The sequence below is a fragment of the Sceloporus occidentalis genome, unplaced genomic scaffold (assembly GCF_023333645.1).
Source record: "Sceloporus occidentalis isolate IW3139 unplaced genomic scaffold, rSceOcc1.0.p SCAF_22, whole genome shotgun sequence".
Taxonomy (NCBI): domain Eukaryota; kingdom Metazoa; phylum Chordata; class Lepidosauria; order Squamata; family Phrynosomatidae; genus Sceloporus; species Sceloporus occidentalis.
In genome coordinates this window covers 13102897-13128090 of record NW_028317002.1, presented here as the reverse complement: position 1 = coordinate 13128090, position 25194 = coordinate 13102897, and the positions used below count along the sequence as shown (strand labels likewise).

Sequence of the window (25194 nt, the reverse complement as noted above, 5' to 3'; positions counted from 1 at the left end):
GTATGAAAACGCATAGTAAACATTTACAAAATGTTACAATGCTGGTTTAAGTCAATGCTGGGAAATTTTAATGTGAGTGGCATACATGTACTTGCTATGAAAGTAGCGCATCTACTGGCTGGGTATTGTGAGAGAACTTCTAAGCTCGTAGTAAAGATGGAAATGTTTTGCACAGAGCATTACTTGACTGCACATTACTGCCACATAATCACATCCTTAATTGAAGAAAGGATGTTTATGTCAGACGGTATCTCACAAGCATAATACATCAAACTGGCAGCTTGGGTGTTAAATTGTTACATTGTGATAGAACATTTGCATCAAGGCGAACTGCCTGAACGGGTGAGAAAAATGTGTGGTGTTTGTATGAAGCGAATAAAGGATTCCCCGAAGCATAGAGTTATGTATCTATTGTAATGGCCATAATTATTCTCCATTTATTCACTAATTATACATCAATAAAACTGTCAAAGCTACCACTGCAAAGCAAAATTCATATATACACTACATAAACACACTTTTATATATACATATATTATTAAAATCGCTTGTGTTGTTTGGGGAGATAGCAAGACAACACTACCTTTTATGTAAATAGAGACAAAAACAGACATATTTGCTTGACTTTGCATTAGGGATGTGAAAATATGATGTTGACCAAACAAAGAAATAGACATAGGTTAACTTGACTTTGCATGAAAGATATGAAAATGTGGTGTTGACCAAGCTTCATGATATAAGCTCTTTAACCTCAGATCACAGTGGGAGTCTATGGAGGGCTCTAGTGTTTATACTTGTGTGGGGAGAGCACACAACCTGAATCAAAGCCCTACAGGACATGTCTTCAGTTCCTCCTCACATACGCACATGGTTGAAACGCTGATCACCTGTGTTTATGTGAGGACCAAATTTAGAACATAAGATAAATTGAGGCTATTGTGAGGATGCTTGTTGTCTGAATTTTAACTAATTTCCAAAACCCATGGCATGCAAGATTAGATCTCTGTTGCTCCTTCTGACCTGGCACTTCCTACAGCCTCTTCGGAAGCACCATAATTATGTTTTTTTACACCATATTTTATCCTGGAAAAACATTTGCTTATAATTTCAATAAAACAGCCCTCATAAATATCAGCCATACAGTCACCATCAAAATTGAAATATGTGGAGTGGGCATAAATCTTCCCTGATCACTGCCACAGGGCATGAAATTTAAAAAGAGAAGCAAAAAAAAAAAAAGAATATTACCGAGCCGGCACTGCCTTTTGAATTCCGTGTTCTTTCACGTGAATTTACCTTCATTGGAATCCCTGTTTATGAACCGGTAAAAGGAAATTAGGGATTCTGATTACCTGGGCAGCTTATGGTGTTATTGCAGGTCCTTGTTTCCCTCAGTGGGCCGCTACACAGTGTCCCATAGGGCGATGATACACAGGAGCGGGTGCGAACTTGGACCCCCTGTCCACATGTCATGGAGCAAACACCCCATTGCGACCAGCCTTCTGCTGCTGGATCTCCTATTAACAGCAAAATAACAGAAAAGAGTTACAAAATATCAGAGGCAATAACAACCTATTAGACATATGCATACATGGTCATTAGGTATAACAACTAAAACATATATATATATATATATATATATATATATATATTATTTGCAAGAATTGCAAAATAAGTTACACCTGTCTGTATTTCCTACTCCAAACTATTTGTCTTGTTTTGCACCGCTAAACCAATTTGAGTCAACTGGGTTTTTTGGGTGGGGGAAGATAAGGCTGAGAGACAATTGTTTGGTTATATTGTTTTTCTTTATTGCGGCTAAATATCTCATATATAACTGTCTATCATAGTTAGTCACATAGCAACCTGTCTCCCCCCCCCCCCTTTGTTTACTGATTAGCATCCCCTAGAAATGCTAAAGAATATGTTTAAGCCAAGACTCTGACTCATTCCCTCGCCCAAATAGACTGAGACCAATCACAGCAAAACTCAGATGAGAGACCGAAAAAGATCATGTAAAAAAAAACAAACCAAGAGATTGCCAAAGGCTGAAAGCAAAAGCATAACTCCCTACTTTCTGTGGGTGGAATACATTCATTCTTCCAGAATAGAAATGCATGCAGCCACACACAAACAAACACACTCACACAATGCTCTGACATAAGGGCATTATTAGCAACCGCATAAATATTCATATAAGCAGGCTCTCCTTTCCCACTCAGATGCTTCCTGTCATAAGCAGCCTTGGACTTCATCAATCTCCAGCCGAATGCGGGAAGTGGACTCATAAATCAGAGGGGCCGGAACCAACTTCTCGCTGGAATCACAACCAGGAAAATGCTGAATAAATAAGTCTGAACCATAGAATAAATAGATTGTTTTCCCTCCTCCGACTCTTTCGAGTAACCGTCCAGGAAAAAAAAATTAAAAAAACACATAAAATCTGCAAACGGTATACCGTATTATGCATGAAGCAGTGGGGTGGTCAGGGTGTTTGGATGGGGAGAACGTTCAATTTATTTTATACCTCCTCCCAATATCTCATTCATGCCCTTATCCCCAAGACGAGAGGGTAGAAAGGTAGTTCCCCACTCCTGTAATCTGGGGAATATCAATGAAGCTGAAAACAAAGCAGCAAACAAATCAAAGTATTGTCAAAGGAGACATGTAGCCACCTCTGGGGTATAGGAACTGGCAGCTCATTTTTTAGCGAGCAAAATGAGAAAGCAGAACAAGTTGCCCAAAGTGTCACTTTTAGAATAATTAATCAGCGCACTTTCATCCTCCAACCACTGCCAGTCGGCAGCACTGATGCTGAAGAATTCTTTTTGCAAAGATTTTTCAATTAATCTTACCATTATTTTTATTACACTCATTAAAGAATAATGTGCCAATATGTTCCTTCAGCGTAGTTCAATAGCGCTAAAATAAGAAGTAGGTTAATGTAAAAAAAAACATGGGCGATGGTGCAACAGATCCTGACTCCAAGGAGCTAACAATCTAAAGAAAATGGATTACAATCATTATTACTGCTTCTGTTTATCTGTAATTCTGCCAGTGTTCTCCACAGGGCAGCACTCTAGGATCATTTTGTCGATCACGCTGTTCCTTTAAGTATATTACAAAGCAGGACAGCTGCTAATTATGCAGATCCAAAAAAAATGTAATGGATGTATCCAACCACCAGGGAATAGCAACACAGAATAATAATCCAATATATAAATAGCAGGGTCCTGGAACAAATCATACAGTGTTCCTTCCAAATATTTAAATGTCTTAATGCCTTATGTGCTTCGCCTTTTAAATATTTGATCGCGTACATCCTTATGGCAAACTGTGGATGTTGTTTCGAGATTCTTTAATTTACCAGAGTCGGCCCATTACTGTGTGCCTTCTCAAGAAAAAAAAAACGGACTTGGCTGCGAATCTGGTAGCCAGTCTCCAGTTCACTAGAGACGGATGGACGTTAAGCATGCCGAAGTTATTTCTTCCCGTTTACCCTGTATTGCCAGCCTTAAAACAAAACCCGGGAACACTCTAAACTGTGAAATTGTTGTATCGCACTTCGTGTCCATTATAATGTGTGTTGTCGAGCTAATAGAAATCTTTGCCGAACAATGGAAAATGTACAGCTCTAAAATAAAAGTGGAAATAATATAATAAAAATAGATTTGTGTGCAGCCATTGGAAGAAAGACAGGAGCAGGAGCAGAAGCAGCCCAGGGCAATTCAGTTACAAGGGCTGCCTCCAATACATAAATGTACGTTTAGAAACTAAAAACCTGCCACTGATACGTGCAATTAAGCTTTAATATTGTTCATACACATTGGAATTAGTTATATGCGGTTATAGATTTTTTCTTGCTTGACGGAAGAGAGTGGGACCCCATCTAATTAATTATTAATCTAACTCTAGTTATATATCTGAATTCTCTCTTTTTTCCCATGATGTCTATTTAAATAGCTGTTACCTCTCAACACAATATCAAAACTCATCACCTGCCGAAAATTACAAGCTTTACCCTAGGGTTGAATAAGACAAAATTGTGTACCCTTTATCCAGCAACAAATGTGTTGTAACCATACAAGATACTAACCTGTCTGTGCCATGTACACAGCGGGTTCATCTGCAGACCTTGGTCGTTGGGTTTTGACCTTCTGGTTCTCTTCCAGGTCATCCTCACCTTTAAATCAACACAGAAAAAAAAAAAAGAGTAAATACGACCGATCAAGGGGCAGACAGATCTGAGATGTTTTATTTTAATTAACCATTTTTAGTTAATTTGTAAAAAGTAATTCTGCAACAAAGAGGTAAAACTGTATTCAATCGAATGCTATAGAGATTGTACGACAGCTTTTTTTTTTAAATTCCCAAGACAATGGGCCTAACTAAGTTCCTTAAAGCTGTCAAAAATGAGACAGGTGTACACAACAGCCTAAATATATATTTACTGTATAAATCCAGGTCTCCAACAAGCTGTAAGCACACGCTTAAACAAGCTGCAAACCAGAGCTATTTTACCTTCTGGGTATTCTGCTCACACAATCAAATATTCATGATGGGCTTCCCGATGGGAGGCTGAAAATCAAACCACATTGCAGAATATTTGTGAGTTGCAGAGACTCCCCAGTGAGAGGGTGTTCATGGCTGGCTTAGAGAGCATCTCAATTCACACAAGTTCCACCGCTAAGAGCACAGAGGAGAGGACAATTTAACACACAGCTAAAGTTCTGCAAGTGAATAATGCTGTCTCTCAGCATGTGAGAGGTTAAGTATAAATGTTTTTTTCAACCAACTCATTCCTTATCCATAGAGTTCCTACTCACTGGATGCTCCTTGTCATAGATGGATATAGAGTGAAGAATACTTGTGTTTCTGGTCTGCATGTAGAATGTGCAATGCTTATGTGAATACGTGTGTGTCCGTCCTAGCTCTCAACAAATGTCAGGACATAAAGGATCTGCAGGTCACATTTTCACCAGGTATGCATTCCAATGTGTGTTGGGAATATTTATATAGTTATGAAAATTGAAGTGGACATTAAAGAGCTGCTGCCCTTGTTCATTACTAGTTTGTACGAAACCGTGAGGAAGAATCCCTATTTGTTTTAATTACCCTCTTAATGTGTGGCTCAGTGGGAGGACTGAACTGGAAGGGGCCATGACCTTTGGACATCACCAGAAACCCACACCTCCCAGTGCTTATCTTTTTTAAATGAATGGACTCAATGGGGTCTATTGACTAAGTAAACATTGCATTACATTAACAAAATATTGGAGAGGCAAAGACCCCATATTGTGCCCCTCCCCCCCCCTTTTTCCATTCACTCCCTTTTAAGATTAAAGAAATTGTGTTAGGGGAATAAAGCTGCCATACAATGAAGGTAATACATCTTTGTATTGTAAAATGGCCACTGGCCCCAGTGTTGCCTTGCTTACCCCATTCAAGTCTACAGACATCATACAAGTCTATGGGGTACATTCAAGTCAAAAGATGGTTGCCACAACATGCCCACTGATGTTGCAGCAACTTGTAGAGATTTGTGATAATCATGTGATCACGCTTACCCTGTGCTTATTAAAGGGAAGAGTTATCAATTCCTGAGAGCCCTACCAGACCAGAATAGGCCCAGACTTGGCCAAACCGCGGGACAGTCTAATAATGCTCACCCTCCCAGGGCTACAGCCAACTGTCCAGACCCCAGGAGAGCCCAGACTGCATTTACCTCTGAAATGTTAAAGCATGTTATTCTACATGCAATGAAAGAACATTTCGATTGTTGTGGCAAGGGTTCAGTCTGGCCTTTAGAACCTCACTCTATTTAACATTTTATGTATCAAGTTCGATTATAATATGACAAAAAAAAGGCCTTCTGTCTTTATAATTTCTGTAACATTTATTGTATAGCACTGCAGAAAATGCCTGCCCTTCTATTATTACAGTATTTAGGAAATGTTTTACTTTAATCCGGCCCAGTATAATTCAATAGGGCTAAAAAGTTGAAACACGGAGAAATATTAAATGAAATATAATATAAGGTAATGAGAACTTAAGCTAAATTTACGTGTCTGGTTTTCTATTGTATTACTCACATCACATTACATGGCTTCTCAAGAGTTTAAATTAACTGTAAAATAAAATCTTGTTATAAACATCTTATGCAAGCCAACAGAATGTGCAATATTTCTAAACACATTTGAATATCAATGGCACAAGGAGGACATTTGAGTACTATGAAGCAACTGTAATACGAGAATATATTTGGTGATCATTTTAGAGAATTCTCCACTGTACGACTATCTTTGCTAAGAAACCAGAATCAACAATCAGTGTTAATCACAAGTTGCATATACTATGCAAAGAAATATGCTCGTACCACTAATTATATACTATATCACATTCTTACCAATAAAAGAATACTTAGGAGAATTTAGGTATTATGGATATTCTTCAAACCTTATATTTGAGGTGAGACAAATTGATATGTTTCAACTGATTAACCATGCGTCATGAAGGGTCTGTTATTACATTTTTAGTTTCAACATTTAGGGGTGACAAATATTACAGGGAATATTCTATGTGGGAAGTTTTCCAGCAGACCTTACATTTAGCGTCAGTTGATTGGGTTTTACTAGAAGTTAGCTTGGGAAGTTCCTAGGTATGGTTTCATCTCGTCACCTGGTGTGTCGCCATATTACCCTTAGTTTGGTGATGTCCTCTCCCCCAATAGGCGGTTCTTGGAGAGGATGTCACCACATGTTCCCAGAAGTCGCCAGAAGCAGAAGTGGACAGCAGAGAAGTTAGGGAAACATTTAGAGAGCGTGTGAGAGAGTGTAAGAGAGTGACTGCGAGTGAATGTGGGCACCGGGCAACAAATTTCGTTCACAAATTTAAAAGGTCCCTGAATTTTCAGCTGAACCCAATGGGCAGGGAATGGAATTTGTTGCCCATTAAGCTGCTTATATTTGTTTTCTGAACTTTGTTGCAGCTTGTATGGGATGTAAGTTTTGTTCTTAAATGAATCTAATCAAGAAACAGTCTGTCTGTAGGTGCAATGCTCAGGTTAATTCAACCAAATGCTGTGCTCAAAGGTTATGTCTCAAATAGCAAGTGTATGCAGGAGCCCATATAACTATGTTTAAGAAACCAAAAAGTGTCATTACTTTATTTTTGTATGCGTCTTAGTGTTAGATATGTCCATATTGGCATATGTGAATTTTTTTTTGTCTACTGTGCTCCTATACTGTGGAGGGCTCTTGGCACATAAACATAAAGAACACTGGCTAAATCTGTTTCTGGGAGCGCTATATAAAACAATTTAAGCTCATAAAAGGCTTTACTGGGACCATTACATTGCAACAGCTTTTTGAATTGCAGCAGCAGGGTCTTCCACACTAATGTGTAAATGATTGTTGGTGCTTGTAGAGTACTTACAAATAAATGCATGTTTATGATGTGAAATATGTTGATTGTACATATGATATGCCTATATATAAACGGTGAAGATGTTTGTGTTCTGCATTGTGCCGCACATGCCCTGTATGTGAAATGTTTGTCTAGTCTAGTTTGAATAAGCTAAAACCACTGACAAATGTATAAAAAAATTAAAATACACATATAAATCAAACACACAATAAACAATGTATGCAATTGACAGGAGCTGATTAGATGAGGGTCCCAAGACATAAAGAGCTTTAACAAAGTACAGGAGGTGAAATGTCAAAGAGGTCGAAGTCTAAAGCTAGAGGGTCAGACACTTACATGTAATGTATGTTTTACTTTACTGAGAGGGTGACATAAAAGTGGAACAGTTGCCTAGACAAAATGGTACAGGTTAACACAGTAAAGAAAGTTTAACCGTGCATGGCAAACGTATCGGCCATCTTTAATAAAAGACTTTTTGGGCAAACTTGGTGGGCTGATATGCTGGTGAATTCTTTGTTCAGTTGCAGAAAAGGAATACATCTTCATACTATGTCATGAACTAGGCAAGAAAAAATAACCAGTATGTATACAAACACGCATAATCAGACATCATGACAGCTCTCCAAATTTCACCCAGATTGTCCACATGACTGCAAGTAACAATCCTACAGATGTGGTAGTGTAAAAAAAAAAAAAAAAAACCCACAAGATTTTGGATGAAAGTAACACAGTTGTAAGTTTGTATATTAAATATCCCAAATGGACACATGGTATGTATGATTTAACAGAATTTGGGGGAAAAAAGAGCCATTTTTGTATGTGTGTACGATGCCAGTAAATTGAAAGAAATGAATGAACAAATAAATAAACAAATAAATGATCTATGTATATAATAAACGCTCAGTTCCACACTTATGGTGGGGGGTATGCAAAAAATTACCGCAGTTGTGCAATGCCAGCTATTATTCATAAAAAAATAATACAGAATTAATAGTGTAAGATAATGATATAACCCCAACCAATAATTCCCTTCACAAATTCCTAATTTCAGAATGTCTTATATTTATGTAAAAATGGAATCCAATCGCATAAATGTGTTAAAAAATATGTGCGTGTCTTGTCTTGGTCAGCAGCCAAGCTTTAGGCTAATTCAAGCCATTAATCTAACCCGCTGTGTCTGGCACAGGCTGGCCTTGCAAACACCGAGATATTAACTGTCAGTGGTATATACGCAGAAATCTCAAACGCAGCTGCAAATAAAAAACTTTTTGTCTCACGAAATACACCTTCTGTATTCGAACTTCACCTATTGTTATAGTCAGAGTGGGTGGACGCATTTTATATAGAAGTTAGAAGCTAAACATTTAATGGTCAACTTGATTTTTTTTAGACTCCGGCAAGGGATGAATTTTTTAAACTCCAGCAAATGATGTATCCGTATAGACCAGTAAAAAAATAGAACAAAAGAGTTGGATGTGTTCCGCAGTCTTGAAATACATCAGTTTAGGTACAATGCCAAATGTTATGTTGCTGTTGCTAGATTTGATGTTGTTAATCTGGCAGTGATATCACACACCATGCAATTGCAAATGCTCTCCAAGCCACCCGATTTGCTCTTTCCACAAATTGTGACTCTTTTGAACTTTTAACACTTCTCTGGAATTTCCAGATCTCCCACTTACGCTCAACCTCCTCATAGATTGTTAACTCATAACAATCTAATCTTCTGATTATTTTAAAATACATTAGATTAAGATTAAATAATAGTTATTTTGGAAAAAAAATATCCGCCAAAGTTTATCAGTGTTGTAATGAAAGATGACTTACTATGTTTAATAAATGAATGCCATTTATGTAATAATTTTCTCATTTTATTCAATAAGTTGCTGGTTGAAATGAATACATGAGTCTAGGAGTATGTATAAATCTCCTGGAAGACGTTTGTCTCAGTACATGTAATTATTATTACAATGAGCAGGAGACTCAAGGACATTCCATTCATGAGTTCATGAGTTTTTCTAGGGGATGATACTAATACATGCAAATGAAGGCTAATGCAACCGAGAACAGGCAGTTCATAATCAATATATATATATATATACACACATATATATATATATATATATATACATATATATAATGTATATATATATATATATATATATATTGGGCAACAGCATATAATCAGAAAACAGACCATATTTTAGACACACAAAAACCAAAGGGGACAAGGGCCATGCTCAAACATGCAGCCACACACATCTATTCCAGTGGTTTAATTAAATTATGATTAGACATACCTATAAACCAACAAGTGACAGAAGGAGAAGGAATACAAATGGTGACACAGCGGTTGGTGGGAGGAAGGGGCGTTAATTGGTTCATAGAGTCTCCTGAAGAAGTTGGTCTTAAATTATTTTTGAAGGACTGAGGACTAGGGGAAGTCTGATAAGATGGGTTAGGGTATTCCATAGGAGCAGCCCTTGAGAAGAAGAATGTTGGTAGGGGAACAACTATGAAGAGCTCTCTGGATAAGAGTCAGGATTTGAAATTATATACTGAAGAGATTGACAGAAAGGAGAGATGATGAGTAAGCCAAATAAGCCTAGCACCAACATGATGGACTAAAATGGGGCAAGAAAGTTTTCAGGGAAACAGTCATTAGTCAATATAGTCAGTGCATTAGTCAATATAGGAGATGACAAGTACATAAACCGAATCTTGCCTGTAATTGAGATCTAGACTGTCCTTATGTCCTTATTAACCACATGGCACTTTACAATCTAAAAGTGGGAACTGGCTACAGGATGTGCTTAAAGCTTTTCTTATTCTCAGCTTACTTACAATGGATTTACAGGCATATTTGCCCCATTGTAAGTATGTCTTGTCGGCACGGGTGTAAATGAATGGCATTATTTAAATCATCTAAGTCCCACATAGAGGGTTTCCAAATGATATGTTGAAAGAAAAGCTGAAAATGGAAAAAAGGGGAGAAAGTTGTAGTCACCTGCCTGCAATGAGAGAGACTGCACCACTTTGATTATATTGCTCTTGGGTGGTCTTGTCACATCCTGGCATCTTCCCAAAGTCTCAATGAGATGCAAGTTTTCATGTAGTCCCCCTCCCTTGCAATACTTACTTCCCCCCGTTGCTTTGGTAACCAGAATCCCAGCTTCCCAGAGATCCAGAAGGAATAGAAATGATTCTGTGCCCTGAAAACACACTGCATAGCAGCACATACACAGAATACAACACAGGATTCAAACTCTCCGCTAAGATGAACTCTGCGTTCCAACCTACAATAACCATAATAAACACAATGGATTCACATACCGTGACTACTGAGACACACCTGCACAGTTCAATGCACAGTAATTTGAAATCATATACATACACTGCATTTTAATACATATGAGATTTCACACTCCAACACACACACACACAGGCTACCACCTAAGTATGCATGCAAAAACATGCATTCATATACAGGCACTGGCTCCCTAAATACAAATGCATATGCAAGATCACACAGACAAATGAAAACTAAGAGAATTTTCTGCTTGTATAAGTGCGTGTGGGCAGACATTATCAGCTAACTGATTCCTGCAGACGTTATCACTCAAAATAAAAGAGCAGCTGTTTTAGAGGCCATCGTCGGTCCTTCACTGTAAATATTCTTCATGTTGTCCTACGGCTGGAAAGCTGTGTACAGACTAGAGCTGAATGTCCATAATAAGAATTTCCCCTGACAAGGTAATACACACAGAAACACACAGGGGACCTGTTCTACTGGTCTTGCCACAATTTGATAGACTATGACTTCACTAAACAACTCTTCCTCTGTGCAGGCCAAGTTAATGCAGCAATGCATCAGAGCACAGGCGGGTGAACAACAGAATCGATGTCAGCATCATCAATGCTGATTTTCTAAATCAAATGCTAGCAAGTCACGTGATCCAGTATATCACCTACAGCTGTATGTGCACCTTTCATTCACTGATGTCATAGGTTAAAGGATACTGAAGAGCACACATTACACAAGGCCAGCCAGGTTTAAGGAAGGACATTGGTCTTCTTTAAACTTTGCCAGGTTGTTGTTAAACTGAGCTTGGTTGCCAGCTTGGTGTTACCCAGTTTAAAATCACCACGGAGTGATGCTTAACCATGAGATAAATGTGCCATTATAGGTAGCGCAAATATGTAAGCAGCTACCATAGGACCCATCAAAGAATAGAAAGAGCACCACTATGTAAGTGAGACATACGATTCATCATAATACTTTATTTCCATAATAATATGTTAAAGGGAAAGCTAAGTAAATTATTTAATATTAGTTCAATCCTAGAAAATGGTATTTCCTCATTCTCCCTGTGTCCTTCAGAGAAATTATCAGATTAGGGTGACATTGGCATGATGGTACACAACTAGGGTTAATCCTGAGTCTATAAATCAACAAATAATGTACAAGCGCACTCACAGACACATGCACAGATAAACGGATGTGCTGCTTGACTGATGTTTGGAGGCAGCTGCAGGGAAAGTGAACGTGCAGATTTTTTGATAGCTTCTAAGAACCACTTCTACCACTTTAAAATGTATATTATGCATATATAAATGTATTATATTCTGTAGTTTGCATACAACTAAATCTTTCACTTGTCTTGGATGTAATGGGGGGGCACTAAATCAGTTGATTTAGGGCTCTATAAAACCTAAAACCTGTCTGCCTTACCCTGATTCCCTAGAGGAAACTTTGAAAGTGACTAATATTGACATTGACGCTGTGTGCCCTGCTATTCACCTGCTATTAACAGCCCTTCTGGCATTAACCTGCTGAACTATGCAGTACCGTCCTGCAGTATGGCGTAATCGCATCTAAATTCTGACCGCACTCACCTGAGGGCAATAACAGCACTTTCTATAAGACAACATGTGTCTTTACTATACAGCCTAATATCCAACTATTTATCAACATCTATCATCTGGCTATGCAGAGGTTACACAGAGCTGAGATCAAGCTTCAGAACTGTACTATCTGTGATGTTGCAAGGCAGAGGAGAGGTGGCATCAGATTCAGGATATTGCATGTACAGTAAAAATACTGTATTTTTTAATATTACAAAATGGTGTCACAAAATTGGAAGCATACGATTATCTAAAATGTATTGATATGCTGTAGGATTAACGTTACCCTTCAGTAGAACTAAGGGGCCCAGTCCAAACTCTTAAAAAATAGCCCCAGACTAGAGCCCTTAATCCCGCTACCGCTGAATTTCTGACCATTACCGCCCCCAAAGTGTGTGTTGCACTTCCGCCCGCTCCCGCAACATGTGTGTTCCACTCAAGCCCACTCCCGCAACATGCGTGTCCAATCCTGCCCGCTGTCGCAACATGTGTCCAATGCAGCCCGCTCCCGCAAACTTCTATTCTAATAAATTAATTTACGTGTAATTGGGATTTACAAAAATCTGCCCGAAATGGGCCTGCTCCAAAACGGGCTGGGTGTCTAACATCAACCTGTCCTCAGCACTGCATGCATGAGTCACTCACTCCCGCTTCTTCTTCTTTATGAAAACGAGGCTGAATATAAAAGTGAGGCTAGGACCGGCTCTGAAATTGAATGTGAAGAAGCAAAAAAAAACGAGGCAGCCTTTCGTGAGTGCGTGGGATTACCCGCAGGAATATTGTGTGGCCGCCCGCTCCCGTCAACAACACACAGAATACCGCCCGCAACCGCAAGTTTTTTCACAGTCCCGATGCAGTCCTCTACCCTAGACCATTATCACTTCTTCCCCATACTTTACAGTAGGCCCTATGCATTCCAGTAGGTAGTGTTCTCCTGGCAACCGCCAAACCCATATTTGTCCATCAGACTTCCAGATAATTTCAGATTTCCACCGCTACAGAGCACAATGACAATGTCTTTTACACCACTCCAGATGAAGATTGGCATTGCACATAGTGATTTTGGGCTTGTATGCAACTGCTGGGCAATGGAAATAAATGTCATGAAGCTCCTGATGCACAGCGCACAAGAAAATTAAAAAATGCAAATTATTTACGGCTGCAGCATCCATTTTTTTTTCTTTTGCTGGTGGGCTTTCTGGCTAGGATGAGAAGACTCAGGTTTGTGCTCCGGATTTCTTTACCAATACATGTGCTGGCAAGATCAGTTGAAACCCTGGTATTTACCCCTGTGTGAGCGTGATTTTTTATTACACGCCTATGTGCTTGATTTTATACACGTGTTAGAAAACATGGAGGAGATGGAGGAGAGATAGGGGTGCCAAGCGGTCGCTCAGGAATGCGTTTTCAGCAACCGCTTGGCGTCCCTCACTCTCCTTTACGAGGCCTCTAGTTCAGTGGCGGTGCTGGCATTTCAAGCTGAGCACCGGAATATGACAATATATACCGGCGCAAAGCAATGACACAGAGGCCTTGTGCTCCCACCGCTGGACTTATGCAGGGTAACTACAAAGGGGGGAGAGATAGTGAGAGGGTGGGAGAGGGGGTAGATAGTGAGTTAATGTGTGGATGCATTGTGTGAATGACTGAGAGTTTGAATTAATGTGTGTATGAATTGTGTGAATGAGAGAATAAATGAAATCATGTGTGGATGAATTGATTGAATGATTTGTGAGAATGCATTAATGAATATGTATAAATGATTTGTGTGAAGTATGAACAAATGATTGTGTGAATGAATTATGTGAATGAAAGTGAATTAGTGAGTGACTGTAAAAGTGTTTGTGTGTATCATAGATGTATAATTCATTTGTGGAAAGGCAAAGATGGCACAAGCAGGGTGTTTGAGCCTTGGGGACCAAGATGGCACAGGTAGGATGTTAATGGGGCAAAGATGCCACAGGCAGTGTGTTTATGGGACAAAGATGACACAGGGCGGGTTCTTTGGGGACAAAGTTTGCTCAGGCTGGGCTATTTGGGGATAAAGATGACAAATCCTATGTGTGTGTGTAATTTGGGTGGTGGTCAGGTTCTAAGTGGGCAGTGTGGACACCAGGGCTGGCCTTTAGGGGGTGTGACACCTGTGATCTATGCCTGTAATTTAGGGGATTATATCTATACCTTTAATGTTGAGTTTTTATGTAAATTCCAATTGATCTATACGGTACATGCAAAGCTGGGTTTGTGTATTATTCTGTTTACCTATATCTGCTATGCTATGTTTCCATACATTATTTATGTATACCTACAAATACAGGGTTTGTATGTCTTATTCAGTTGATCAATACCTGCAGTGCTGTTTCTGTGTGTTGTTTATTTGATCTATACCATCAGTGCTGAGTATATATGTGATGTCCAGTTGATCTATACCCGCAATGCTGGGTTTGTGTGTTCTGTTGATCTATACCTGCTATACTATGTTTCCATACATTATTATTGTATACCTGCAAATAGAGGATTTGTATGTCCGATTCTGTTTATTTGATCTATACCTTCAGTGCTGAGTTCACATATGATTTTCAATTGATCTATACATGCAAAGTTGGGTTTGTGTGTTCTGTTGATCTATACCTGCTATACTATGTTTCCATACATTATTTATGTATACCTGCGAATATACGGTTTGTATGTCTTATTCAGTTGATCTATGCTGTACATGCAAGTGCTGTCATGTGTTGCTTATTTGATCTATACCTGAACTACATGGAGTAAGTAAAAGAGAGGTTTGGCTTAGTGAATGAGGGGATAAAGGGACTCGGGATGATTACGGGGGAGAAGACCTCTCCAAGTCACGGTAGTGACTCACAGTCTTCCCCTAATTTGCAGTCAGCAGGGGCTAATATTAAAGAATAACAAAATAACTGCCAGTTCAGCTGTTATTTTGAAATCATATTTCAGTCACCGTCTTTACTTCAGAGACATAAGTACATATTATGTAGTTAAAAATGCATGTCTAACGCATATATATATATATATATATATATATATATACACATATATAAATATATAGTGTATATGTGGCATTTTATAATTGCCCCCCGCCTACTTCGGTCCCTGTCCTGGTTATGGAACTAGAATTCTAGTGCTTCCCAGCTTGTCATATGCATTCTACTTTTATAGTGTTGGCTAAAGGAGATGCAGCACCACAACAGCAGAATAGCGACCTGTTGGTTACTCTTGCTTTAGACCAATGAAAACCAAATATCTGTCACATACAGGGATTTGTCTTTCTGCAATAAATTCAGATGTGTGAGTTATTAGTTAATTTTGTCTCTCTGGTTCCTGCTGGTCCTGCAGAAGAGAGTGTTACATGACTGCCTGACACGTCATTGTCATGATACGCCAATAAACATTATCCCCTCTGCTACTTAATGGCTCTTGTAATAACGTTTAATGTCCCAAAGTTCTGGGCTCAAACTGAATGTCATATGTAATTAGCAGAGTCCCTGAGATTGGCCCAGGGAGAGATCTTTCCTCACTGCTCCAATTGGAGCTGGCAGGTCAAACCCAAGCACCCTAAGCCTTGCAGCATTTCAATAAACTTCTAAGGCTCTGAAAGCAGGCAAAACAGCAGCTACTACTTCCTGCTCCAGGTTATTGTAAAATCACTTTTTTCATCCATATTAATTGCTAATACACAGCCATAAACAATGTACATGAGAAGTTCCTTTATTGATTGAGCTAGATTTTAACAGGCCTGCATACAGTTCGCTTCAGAATAATTGCTAAGCCAATATCAAAATGTAATGAGAATGTTTGGCCATTTTAGCACCCAATGCCCACATCCAGTGAGGAGTTTCAGTGGGTAGTTGTACTTGGATTGACCCATTGCAGTACATCCAGCTATTTCTACAAACAGCCATCCCAAGGGGGTTTTCTTCTCGCCTGGGTGTCTGGTCTGGGTAATCTGATTATGCATGTCTATATATAAGTGTATGTGACCATGGATGATGATGTATAAGTGTGTGTGTAAGATTGAGTGTGTGTTAGCATGAGTGGTGTGAGAGGGAGTGTCTGTTTTAGAATGAGAATGTGTACGTTACTGAGTATGAGTAAGTGTCTGTGTTAGCATGTGTAAATTTGTGTGTGTTTATGTGTGCTATAGTGTATGTTGGAGGAGGGGGGCAAGGGGCAATGATGGCACAGACAAGTTGTTTGGGGCACTGACAAGCCTTAGCAAATATGGCAAATGTGGGCACTGGTAACCTGCTTGGGGCAAAGGTAGCATTCATAAGACGTTTGTGGGCAAAGGAGGTACTCAAAAACTGGGACACAGGTGGAACTGTGGGACATGTTGCTTGGTGAAGTTGTTGGGCCCGGGACAATTTTTGCACTGGGGCCCTGCGGTTTCTAGTTACACCTTACCCCATCTGATGTAACTGTTGACACTGGCATGTTTATAGAAGTGGGTCAAATTCTATTAACCTAAAAAGAACAATGGGAGGCAATGGTTTGTGGCGAATTTCCCTTTACTGACCCACACACACACTCTTTGTGTATGGAGAGACTCTTTGTTGAAAGAATTTATGTGAACAGAAAATGCTCTTAATTTAAGTAAAATAATATTGATTTGATGGAGAGAAGGTCACGCACACTAAGTTTGCAGGCAAAATTCATAAATGATAAATTGTCTGTTACTGTTGAAATAATATCCATTTTAGAAAGATTCCCAAATGAGATCCATTGCTATGAATAGATATGACACTAACGCGACAACTATCTTTGTCATGAGGACCCACAGAGAATGGGAAAAATGAGGCATTTGGAGAGGGGGGGACTGGAAGGAGAGAGAGCAATGAAAAGGGAGGGAAGGAGAGAAAACAAGAAATAAACTGGAGGGTAAACATGGGTTGAAGAAAAGGGTTTGGGGAGAGGGAAGGAGTTAGAGGAATTAATAGATGTTAAGAAAATTTGGAGAGAGGACAAAAGGGATGAAGGGGCGGCTTAGGGGAAACAGCTGTGGGGAAACGTGGCAATAATATTTGTTTATTAGGGCCATTGCCTGTAGAGTAAAAAAAACACAGTGCAAGTAATGGCATTTGGTGCAAGAACATGTAAATAAATACATTCTCAAATAGTCTCACCAAAAAGATAAAAGGGTCTACTTGCCAAGGCAGCATTTATTATTACTTAGATATTTCTGACTACAGTGGAGAAGCTGGGCTTAGCCTGTTCGCTTGCCTCGATTGCTTTACAAAGTAGTCAAAATAGAATATTGTATATTTTCTTAAACATTATTTTCTTTCCTGCTTGACCATAATCTCCTTTTTTTGGCACACACACTCAAGCTACATATTCTAATAGTATTTATGATAAAATAGAAAAAGTGGACACAAATTGAAAAAAACAAAATTTTTTTTTAATAATGATACTTTCTTCCAAAGGATAGGCGTGACTGTGGGAAAAATAATATTCATGTTCGGTAACATCCCATAAGTACAGTGATTCCCACTTTTTATTATTATTGACACCATTGAAAGAAAATGACCGAGCAACGGTTCAGGCATTCAAACACTGTTAAGTGGAACTGACAACCCTACCACGCGCAGATACATGGGGGGCAACGAGGCAATTGCCCCCTGACAAAGGGATCGGCATTAGGGCAGGCCACCCAGATAGGCCTGGGGGCATTAGGACAATTGTCCAAGTTCCTATAGGATCCATCACAAACGTTACTTACATGACAGACAACTTGTATGAGACCCGAGGCTAGGTCAACATCACATGACCACATATTACTGGCAAGGATGTAGCAGTGCTATAACCGCGATGCATGTGGGTGGCAGAGAAGACAACCAGACTTTTATGATAAGTTTGTGTTAAATATTACGTTTTCTTATTCAATTTATTTTGAGGCGGTACTGGAGTCTGGGGCTGCTTGAACATTTCAAAAGGAGAGGGTTGATGACTGGGTGCATACGCATTTGGCCATTTTGTAAGGTGCAGATACAGGAGTCTCACAGTGTCAGCTTTCCCACCAAACAGCGTGTGAGTGCCACCTTTTCACTCAAAGAGCTTGTCTGTGCCATCTTGTCCCGAAAAAGCTTGTCAATGCCCCCAAACAGCTTGTCAGTGCCATCTTTTGTCCACAAACAGCTTGCTTGTGCCATATTTGTTCCCAATCAGCTTGTATGTGCCATGTTTGTCCCCAGTGTGTCAGTGTCCCCAAACAGCTTGCATGGGCCACCTTTGTTCCAAACAACTGGTCAATGTCCACAAACAGCTTGTCTGTGCCATCTTTGTCTCCAAGCAGCTTGTCTGTGCCATCTAAAAAATTATGTTTGCCCTTTTCTGATGTAACAAAATGAATAAGTGTTCCACTCCTGAAATTAAATTAATGGAAGGTACCACTAGTAACCGTCTTTGGATCAGAAGAACACTTCCCTCAGAGGGGGATACAAATGTTTAGCCTTCTCTAACTCTAAAACAAATCAGGCTCTGGATCCACCCATGCACCCTACTGGCAGGAGGAGAGTCTGATTGCCCATGTATGCAGAAGAAACCTCTGGATGTAATACTGCAGCCTTGTGGACGTTTATAGACTGTAATAGAAAGTCATATGTTTGTAAAGAGTTAAGGAAGAAAACTTGCACAAAGCCATAAATACAAACCCCTGTATCCCACAATCAACGAACTGCCTTCTGTGACATCCTACAAAACAATTGTGTATTAAGAACTTTCAAAAACCAGGCCAGGTCACATATTACAATAGCAAATCAAAATTAATATTACATTTATTTTATATGTGAGTCTTCATACTACCTTGTATTATAAAGTTTAAATACAGATCAGACTGTGAACCCGGACATGGTACAAATGGCTGTGTTTGCCATAAAGCTGGTTGCATAGCATCATAAAAATCGGTTAACTGGTGCATTCTCCAAATGGTGTACTTTATGGCATTTTTAGACATTTCTGCTTTATGGAGTTTGATAAATAAGCCCCTCAGGATCTTTTAGTGTTTCTGCCTTGAGCGTCAGTTCCTGCTTTCTGCTGCAGCACATCATATTATTCTGAGATAGTAAAAAAAAAGTGGCATGAAGCCTTTCTCAATCTCGTATCCCCCTGCAAGGCTCAGGGCTCGGCAGGTAGCTAATAAAATTTTATTAATAAAGTCAGTCGAGGAGATGTGTCAGCTGGGAGGGGAAAGGAGCCTGTTGCTTTCATAAAGCCTGAAGTTATTGCTGCAGCTGCTGTACTTGCTCTGTCTTGCGTTTTATCATCTCCTGGCGTCTTTGGGAGAATTACTTTGTCTCAGGGCTAGCTAAAGACAGGTTCAGATACCTGTTACCCTCGACTTCCTGATTGTTCCTTGGGTAGTGATTCGTGTGAATGAGTTATTTATGGTCAGGTGTCCTTCATGAGAACTAGTATTTTAAACAGCCTTCAATGAATTCTTGCACAGTATGTCACCTCTATTTAGTGTTTTTACTTAAAACTAATAAACCTGGAATTATAATAATATATTGCCTCTGTTGCATTAGGAAGCAAATTAATATAGAATTTGTGGTATTTCACATCCCTCCCCAGAGCAGAAGACTAATCAAGGATCAGGTATGGAGTTCACTCATGACAAGCAGATGATGGTGTCAGCTGACAGAATGACATTGGATCAGCCAGGATGTACGGAATATGAAAGAGAAGAAACAAAACTGATCAGGAGAAACAATATGATACTTGAGAATGCAGGACACAGAGGCAAAAATGATTGATAAGGGGGTGGGGGGAGAAAGAAAAAAGATTGAAAGGCAGAAATTGAGGTTGAGAAGGGAGACAAGGCTCAAATTAAATAAAAGTAACAAATACTTGAGCTGATCTACTGTGCACAGTGGAAATGGATTTCAGATTTATTCTCTGAAATTTCCTGTGAAGACATTAAGCTCCTCAGTTGAACGCTCAAGTGCATTAAAAAAAGAACGCTGAGAAAAACAGCCGAAATCGGCACTGAGCCCCAAGCTGCTCGACACGCCACCAATTATGGCAACACCATGCCAAGCAAACAATGTTTCCCTTCACAATTAATCTGTTGGCGGCTCATGGCCGAGTACCACTCCAGAGCAAAACAAATCAGACACTTAAATCAAACTAAACACTTCCTTGAATAATGACCCCCTTTTGTGCTTCCAGTTACACCTATAGCACAAATTAACATAATTATGTCCCACAAGAGACTGTGTCACACCTACTGGACTCCTTATGGAATGTTTACATAAAGCTATGCTCCTATTTATTTAAATAGTACAGTCCAAACCAACAAATTACTTAGAATTAAGCCACTGCTGTTTCAAAGCCGCTTGACCGGTGGCTGCTCATTGTGTTCTTCCATTATCGTATAATAAGAGTACCACAGCCCATCCTGGGAGATTTAAAGACTGACTTGTTTTGGGGCTTTCTATCAGGATTTGAACCTGGGACCTACAGCTTCAGAGCCTATGTTTTTGCTGCTGTGGCCTTAACCACATCTTCGGTGGCTATTGCTTCCACACCTGTTTCAACTGAACTATTAGGCTTGGCTATTGAAACCTCCGGCTTATTCATGTATATGCCCTTAGATGGTTTATCAGTGTTATTGCTGGTCGTGTTTATTCTGACTATTCTGCTCTCTGGTAGCCTGATCTCAGCTTCAGCCCAAGACCTACAGCTATGTCACAACACACACAATGTTTCAGGAAGTAGCTAGAGATGTGATGTATATTTTTGGCTGAGATGTCTTCTCCAGTCTGTTGCCAGCGTCCCCTTGTGGATGCGCACACATGCTTTGTAGCCAGAGCAAATGGCAAATGCACAGGGCTTGCACTTCATCTGCAGCAGAATGGACTGGACCCACCGCTGGAGGAGCAGGGCTAATTGGGGAGATCATGTGTCTCCCTCTTACATACAGACTTCTGTTTCACTGCTCCCGGCAATTGAGGCTGAGCACTGAAATATGATGTCATATCCCGGTGCTCAACAGTGAAGCTGCACGCTGATAGAGAGTGAGTAAAGGGAAACATAGTTAGAAAATTTAAAGATAAATAAATATATAGGAGAGATATAATGAGTAGAGAGATAGGGGAGAGATAGAGAGAAGGGGGGGAAAGGGGAGATTTGGAGAAAGGAAGGTATGGTGAGTAGTGGAGGTAATGAGAAAGAAGAGAGATGGGAAGAAAGTGGATAGATAACGAGAAAGATGAGAGATGTGGAAAAGTAGTTGAGATAACAAGAAAGGGGGGACATAATGAATAAGTGGTAAGATAGGAAGAAAAGGGGAGAGATAATGAGGAGGGCAAATAGGGATCAAGGGGAGGTAATAGGGTAACTCTTGTAGATGTAATTTGGGCAAGTCATGTGTCTGTGTGTAATCCTGTTGCTGGGGCAAATCCTGTGTGTGCAATCTGGGTGCTGGGGCAAGTCCTATGAATGTAATCTGGGTGCTGGGCAAGTACAGTTTTATAAACCATGAGTGAGTGGCTGTGCCAAAATTGTCTTGAAACAATGTCAGGTTTATATTTGCACGTATTCAGAGCGCACAGGAAAAAAAATGCACAACATAAGAATTCTGTGCATACCAACTACTAAAAACCTTGTTTACTCCACAACACAAAAATACTTACTTCTACCACCTAGTTATAGTAAAGGTGTGTGGTGTCTCTAAGGAGGCTTGGGTAATCCCTGGAATATGCTTTAGCAATCCAAAAACACAATTTGGTATAAAGGTATTCTATAACCATTCCAGACTAACATTAGGAAATTAGCAATATACAATCTCTGACATTGAGTTCCATTTGGAGCGCAGTACTGATTACATATTACGTTTAATCGTCCTAAAACAGTCACAGTGTACCTATACAATTAACATTGTAAAAATCATTTTGTGGGAGTTTCCAGATGTCAAAAGGAATTCTATGCTCCCACTTGAATTTACACTTTTAGTGAAAAAAAAGCCTTTCTTTGTCTGGAGAAGACTGCCCATTTCGGAGGAGAATGCTGAGCACAAGCAGTTCGCAACACTATTAATAAAGGTAAAACCTTTCATCAAACTGTACCTAATATTTGGTATATAATAGTGATGGTGCTTCATGTATTTATAACTTATCATATCCCTCATGGTATTACCAATGTACAGCTACCAAACATCCCTTGTCTATCTGCCTGGGAATGAACACATTGCCGTTTTTCCGGTCTAACTCATTTGTGTCTTGCTTACTATTGTGGAAAGCACACTGTCCTGCCATAGAACATACTCATATTACATAAAGACCAAAGCACATTTTTGACATTATAAATATGAAAATGTCATGCGCTATTATTTCTATTTTAACCTCCCATTTCATAGAGCAGGGGTATAGATGGGGTCACAAGTTAGCCTCTGTGCTAAAATAGAAGGCACATATGTGGGGTGTAGGTGAGCTCTATACCCCCTGGGTTATTTAACCTATTCACGTGCAAATGTGGGTTATCAGTAGTGAGTATGTCTTTCTGCCAACTATGAAATTCATCCCTACCAAGGCATTCACTCACATCTCCCTCTGTACTAAGGGAAAGTACCTTCAGACCCAAACCCTCTTGTCCCTCCTTTCTCGAATGTTGGTGGGTATCTTTAAAAGTCACAATGGTGTGTGTATATAAACAGCAGACATTTTGTAAATTGTGTAATTAAACTATATTACAGGCATACCCCACTTTAAGGACATTCACTTTATCGACACGCGTGTAAGGACATAGTTGCAGCATAACCATTCCCCATGTTTACATATGCGGACATCATGACGCCAGCACGGCAGTTCGTATTTTTAGCGTTCTGTGTTTTGCCATGGAAATGACCCGGCAAATGCAGTGCAGTACATGCATTGATAAGTGAAAAAAAGGTAGTGCTTCATTTTAAGTACATTTTCATTTTAAATACATGCTCTGGACACCATTTTGTACGTTGATTTGGGATGTGCCTGTAATCACTTTCTTAAAGCCTTACTCAGTTACCTATGCTTGTTTACTGTATACCCTTTGTCTGTTGTGTCCTTCTACATTATACTATGTCTGTGGTCAAGTGGGGCGCCTGTGATGTGGTCAGAGGTAACCTGACAAACATCTACATTTCCCAAGTTCCCTTCTTGGACAGACAAAGTGCCATACACAGCTACTGCCTTAATTGTAAAAGGGTTTTTGTCTTTCTCAAGCAATCTATTGATGCAAAAACTTCAATAATTCACCATTTTGTAATTACAAAATTATTCCGAACACATTTTTGGGATGAAAATGTGGTAAAATGAATGACATCCGATTTGGAAACACTCCATACCGACAGATTTGATTAGCAGTGATTACATTTCTTAACCATTATAATACTGATTCAAGCAAAGCACACTGGATACAGAAAACAAGTATTCTTCTTTTACTAATAATGTCAAATGTCAAAAGTGGACTACATACCATATGGGATGGGTCGAGGATATTCCTCATTGCTGGTTCCAGGAAGAAGCTGGGTAACACAACAATCGCTGTGCCCTGCTGGGACAATGGAATTGGAGGCTGTGTCATTGCGTCCACGTGCCACCGTCTCTGGGCAAGTGCAGCCTGTCTGTGTCAGTCCACAGCGCACCCCCCAGTCTCTGGCCCTCAGACATTCCTCAAACCACCGACACAATACACCACATGCAAACTGGCTGGAGTTGTCATGGTTGACCAAAAGCACCTCAACGAAACGGAAGCTCAGCACGGAGTCAGGGAGAAGCTGGATCGACAAGGGCTGCTCGGATAAGCACAGACGGAGGAAGTTCTTGTCAAAGTGTGAGAAGGTAAATGGTGAACCTGGAATGCACAGTTCCCGAGCCTCCTCTGCCCCTTCCTCAGGTCTGCTGCAGGTATGGTTGGGCAAATAATGATCCAGAGGTTGCACCATGGGGGAGAGATGTGAGCACACTTGCTCCTCGTAGGTGAATTTTAGGTATAAAGTGTACTTGGTGGGGTCAGGGTTCTCCAGGGTCCAGGAACACCCGGGTGAGAAGACAGGAAAAAGGTCCTTAAGAGAGAACGCTCCGTAGAGAACACCAGATGCCAAGGCCGAGCATGTGCTCGGTGAGGGGTGAGAACCCCAGGAGCACAAGACAAGAGACGATATCACAGACAGTAAGAGGGGACAGGCAGTGTTCATCCTATGACATAGGCCCTGGGGACAAAAAGACAGACAAAATTAGTGCACTGAGCTATATTGAAATCATTCTATTTGTGCAGAGCTGTATTTGGGCAGGTAATAGTCACCTGCATTCAAGCAGAGAATTGTTGCTGTTAAACCAGTAAGAAAAATAGTAAGAACAAAAAATATATGATATCAGTTTTCATTATGAAGACATAATCCTGATACACCTTTCCCCTCATGAGCAGTCCCAAGAACAATGATACTCCATAAAATGTACATGTACATGTATCATTAATTCCTCTTAGTACTAATGAACGGGTAATAGTTAAAGAAATTGCAAATTGTCTTAAACTTCAGTATTTCACAGTCATATCTCAATCCCCATTTGTCAGGCAAAAGATTTTCTTTTGATCCCTGCTGAACTCTTATGTTACAGGAAGGATTGTATTAATGATTTGATCATAATCGTAATGCAAACAAGAATAATGTTATAATTAACTGATTGAACAGATAATATACACCAAGACAATTCATTTTTTCTATCACAAGAACAAAGAGAAAAATGTTTTGGGTTTTTTTGTACAGGAAAGGCATCCGTCTTCACTGCTGCTCTGTACTGAGGTATATTCCATGACGTCAAATTAAATGGAGAATCAATACAGCTACCAAGCCATGATTTTCTCAGAAAG

At 39.7% G+C, this 25194-nt stretch overlaps 1 protein-coding gene across 1 annotated transcript in view; it reads right to left on the bottom strand.

Moving 5' to 3' along the window:
• LOC149301081 (adhesion G protein-coupled receptor B2-like) overlaps positions 1-24520 on the bottom strand; it is a 71930-nt gene extending 47410 nt beyond the window's left edge. The window contains exons 1-3 of the mRNA XM_089484607.1: positions 23800-24520; positions 4097-4183; positions 1353-1517 (exon numbers count right to left, since the gene is read on the bottom strand). Coding sequence (XP_089340733.1) covers positions 1353-1517; positions 4097-4183; positions 23800-24520 — 973 coding nt within the window. The remainder of the gene's footprint in view (positions 1-1352; positions 1518-4096; positions 4184-23799) is intronic.
• Between the last annotated feature and the right edge of the window lie 674 nt (positions 24521-25194).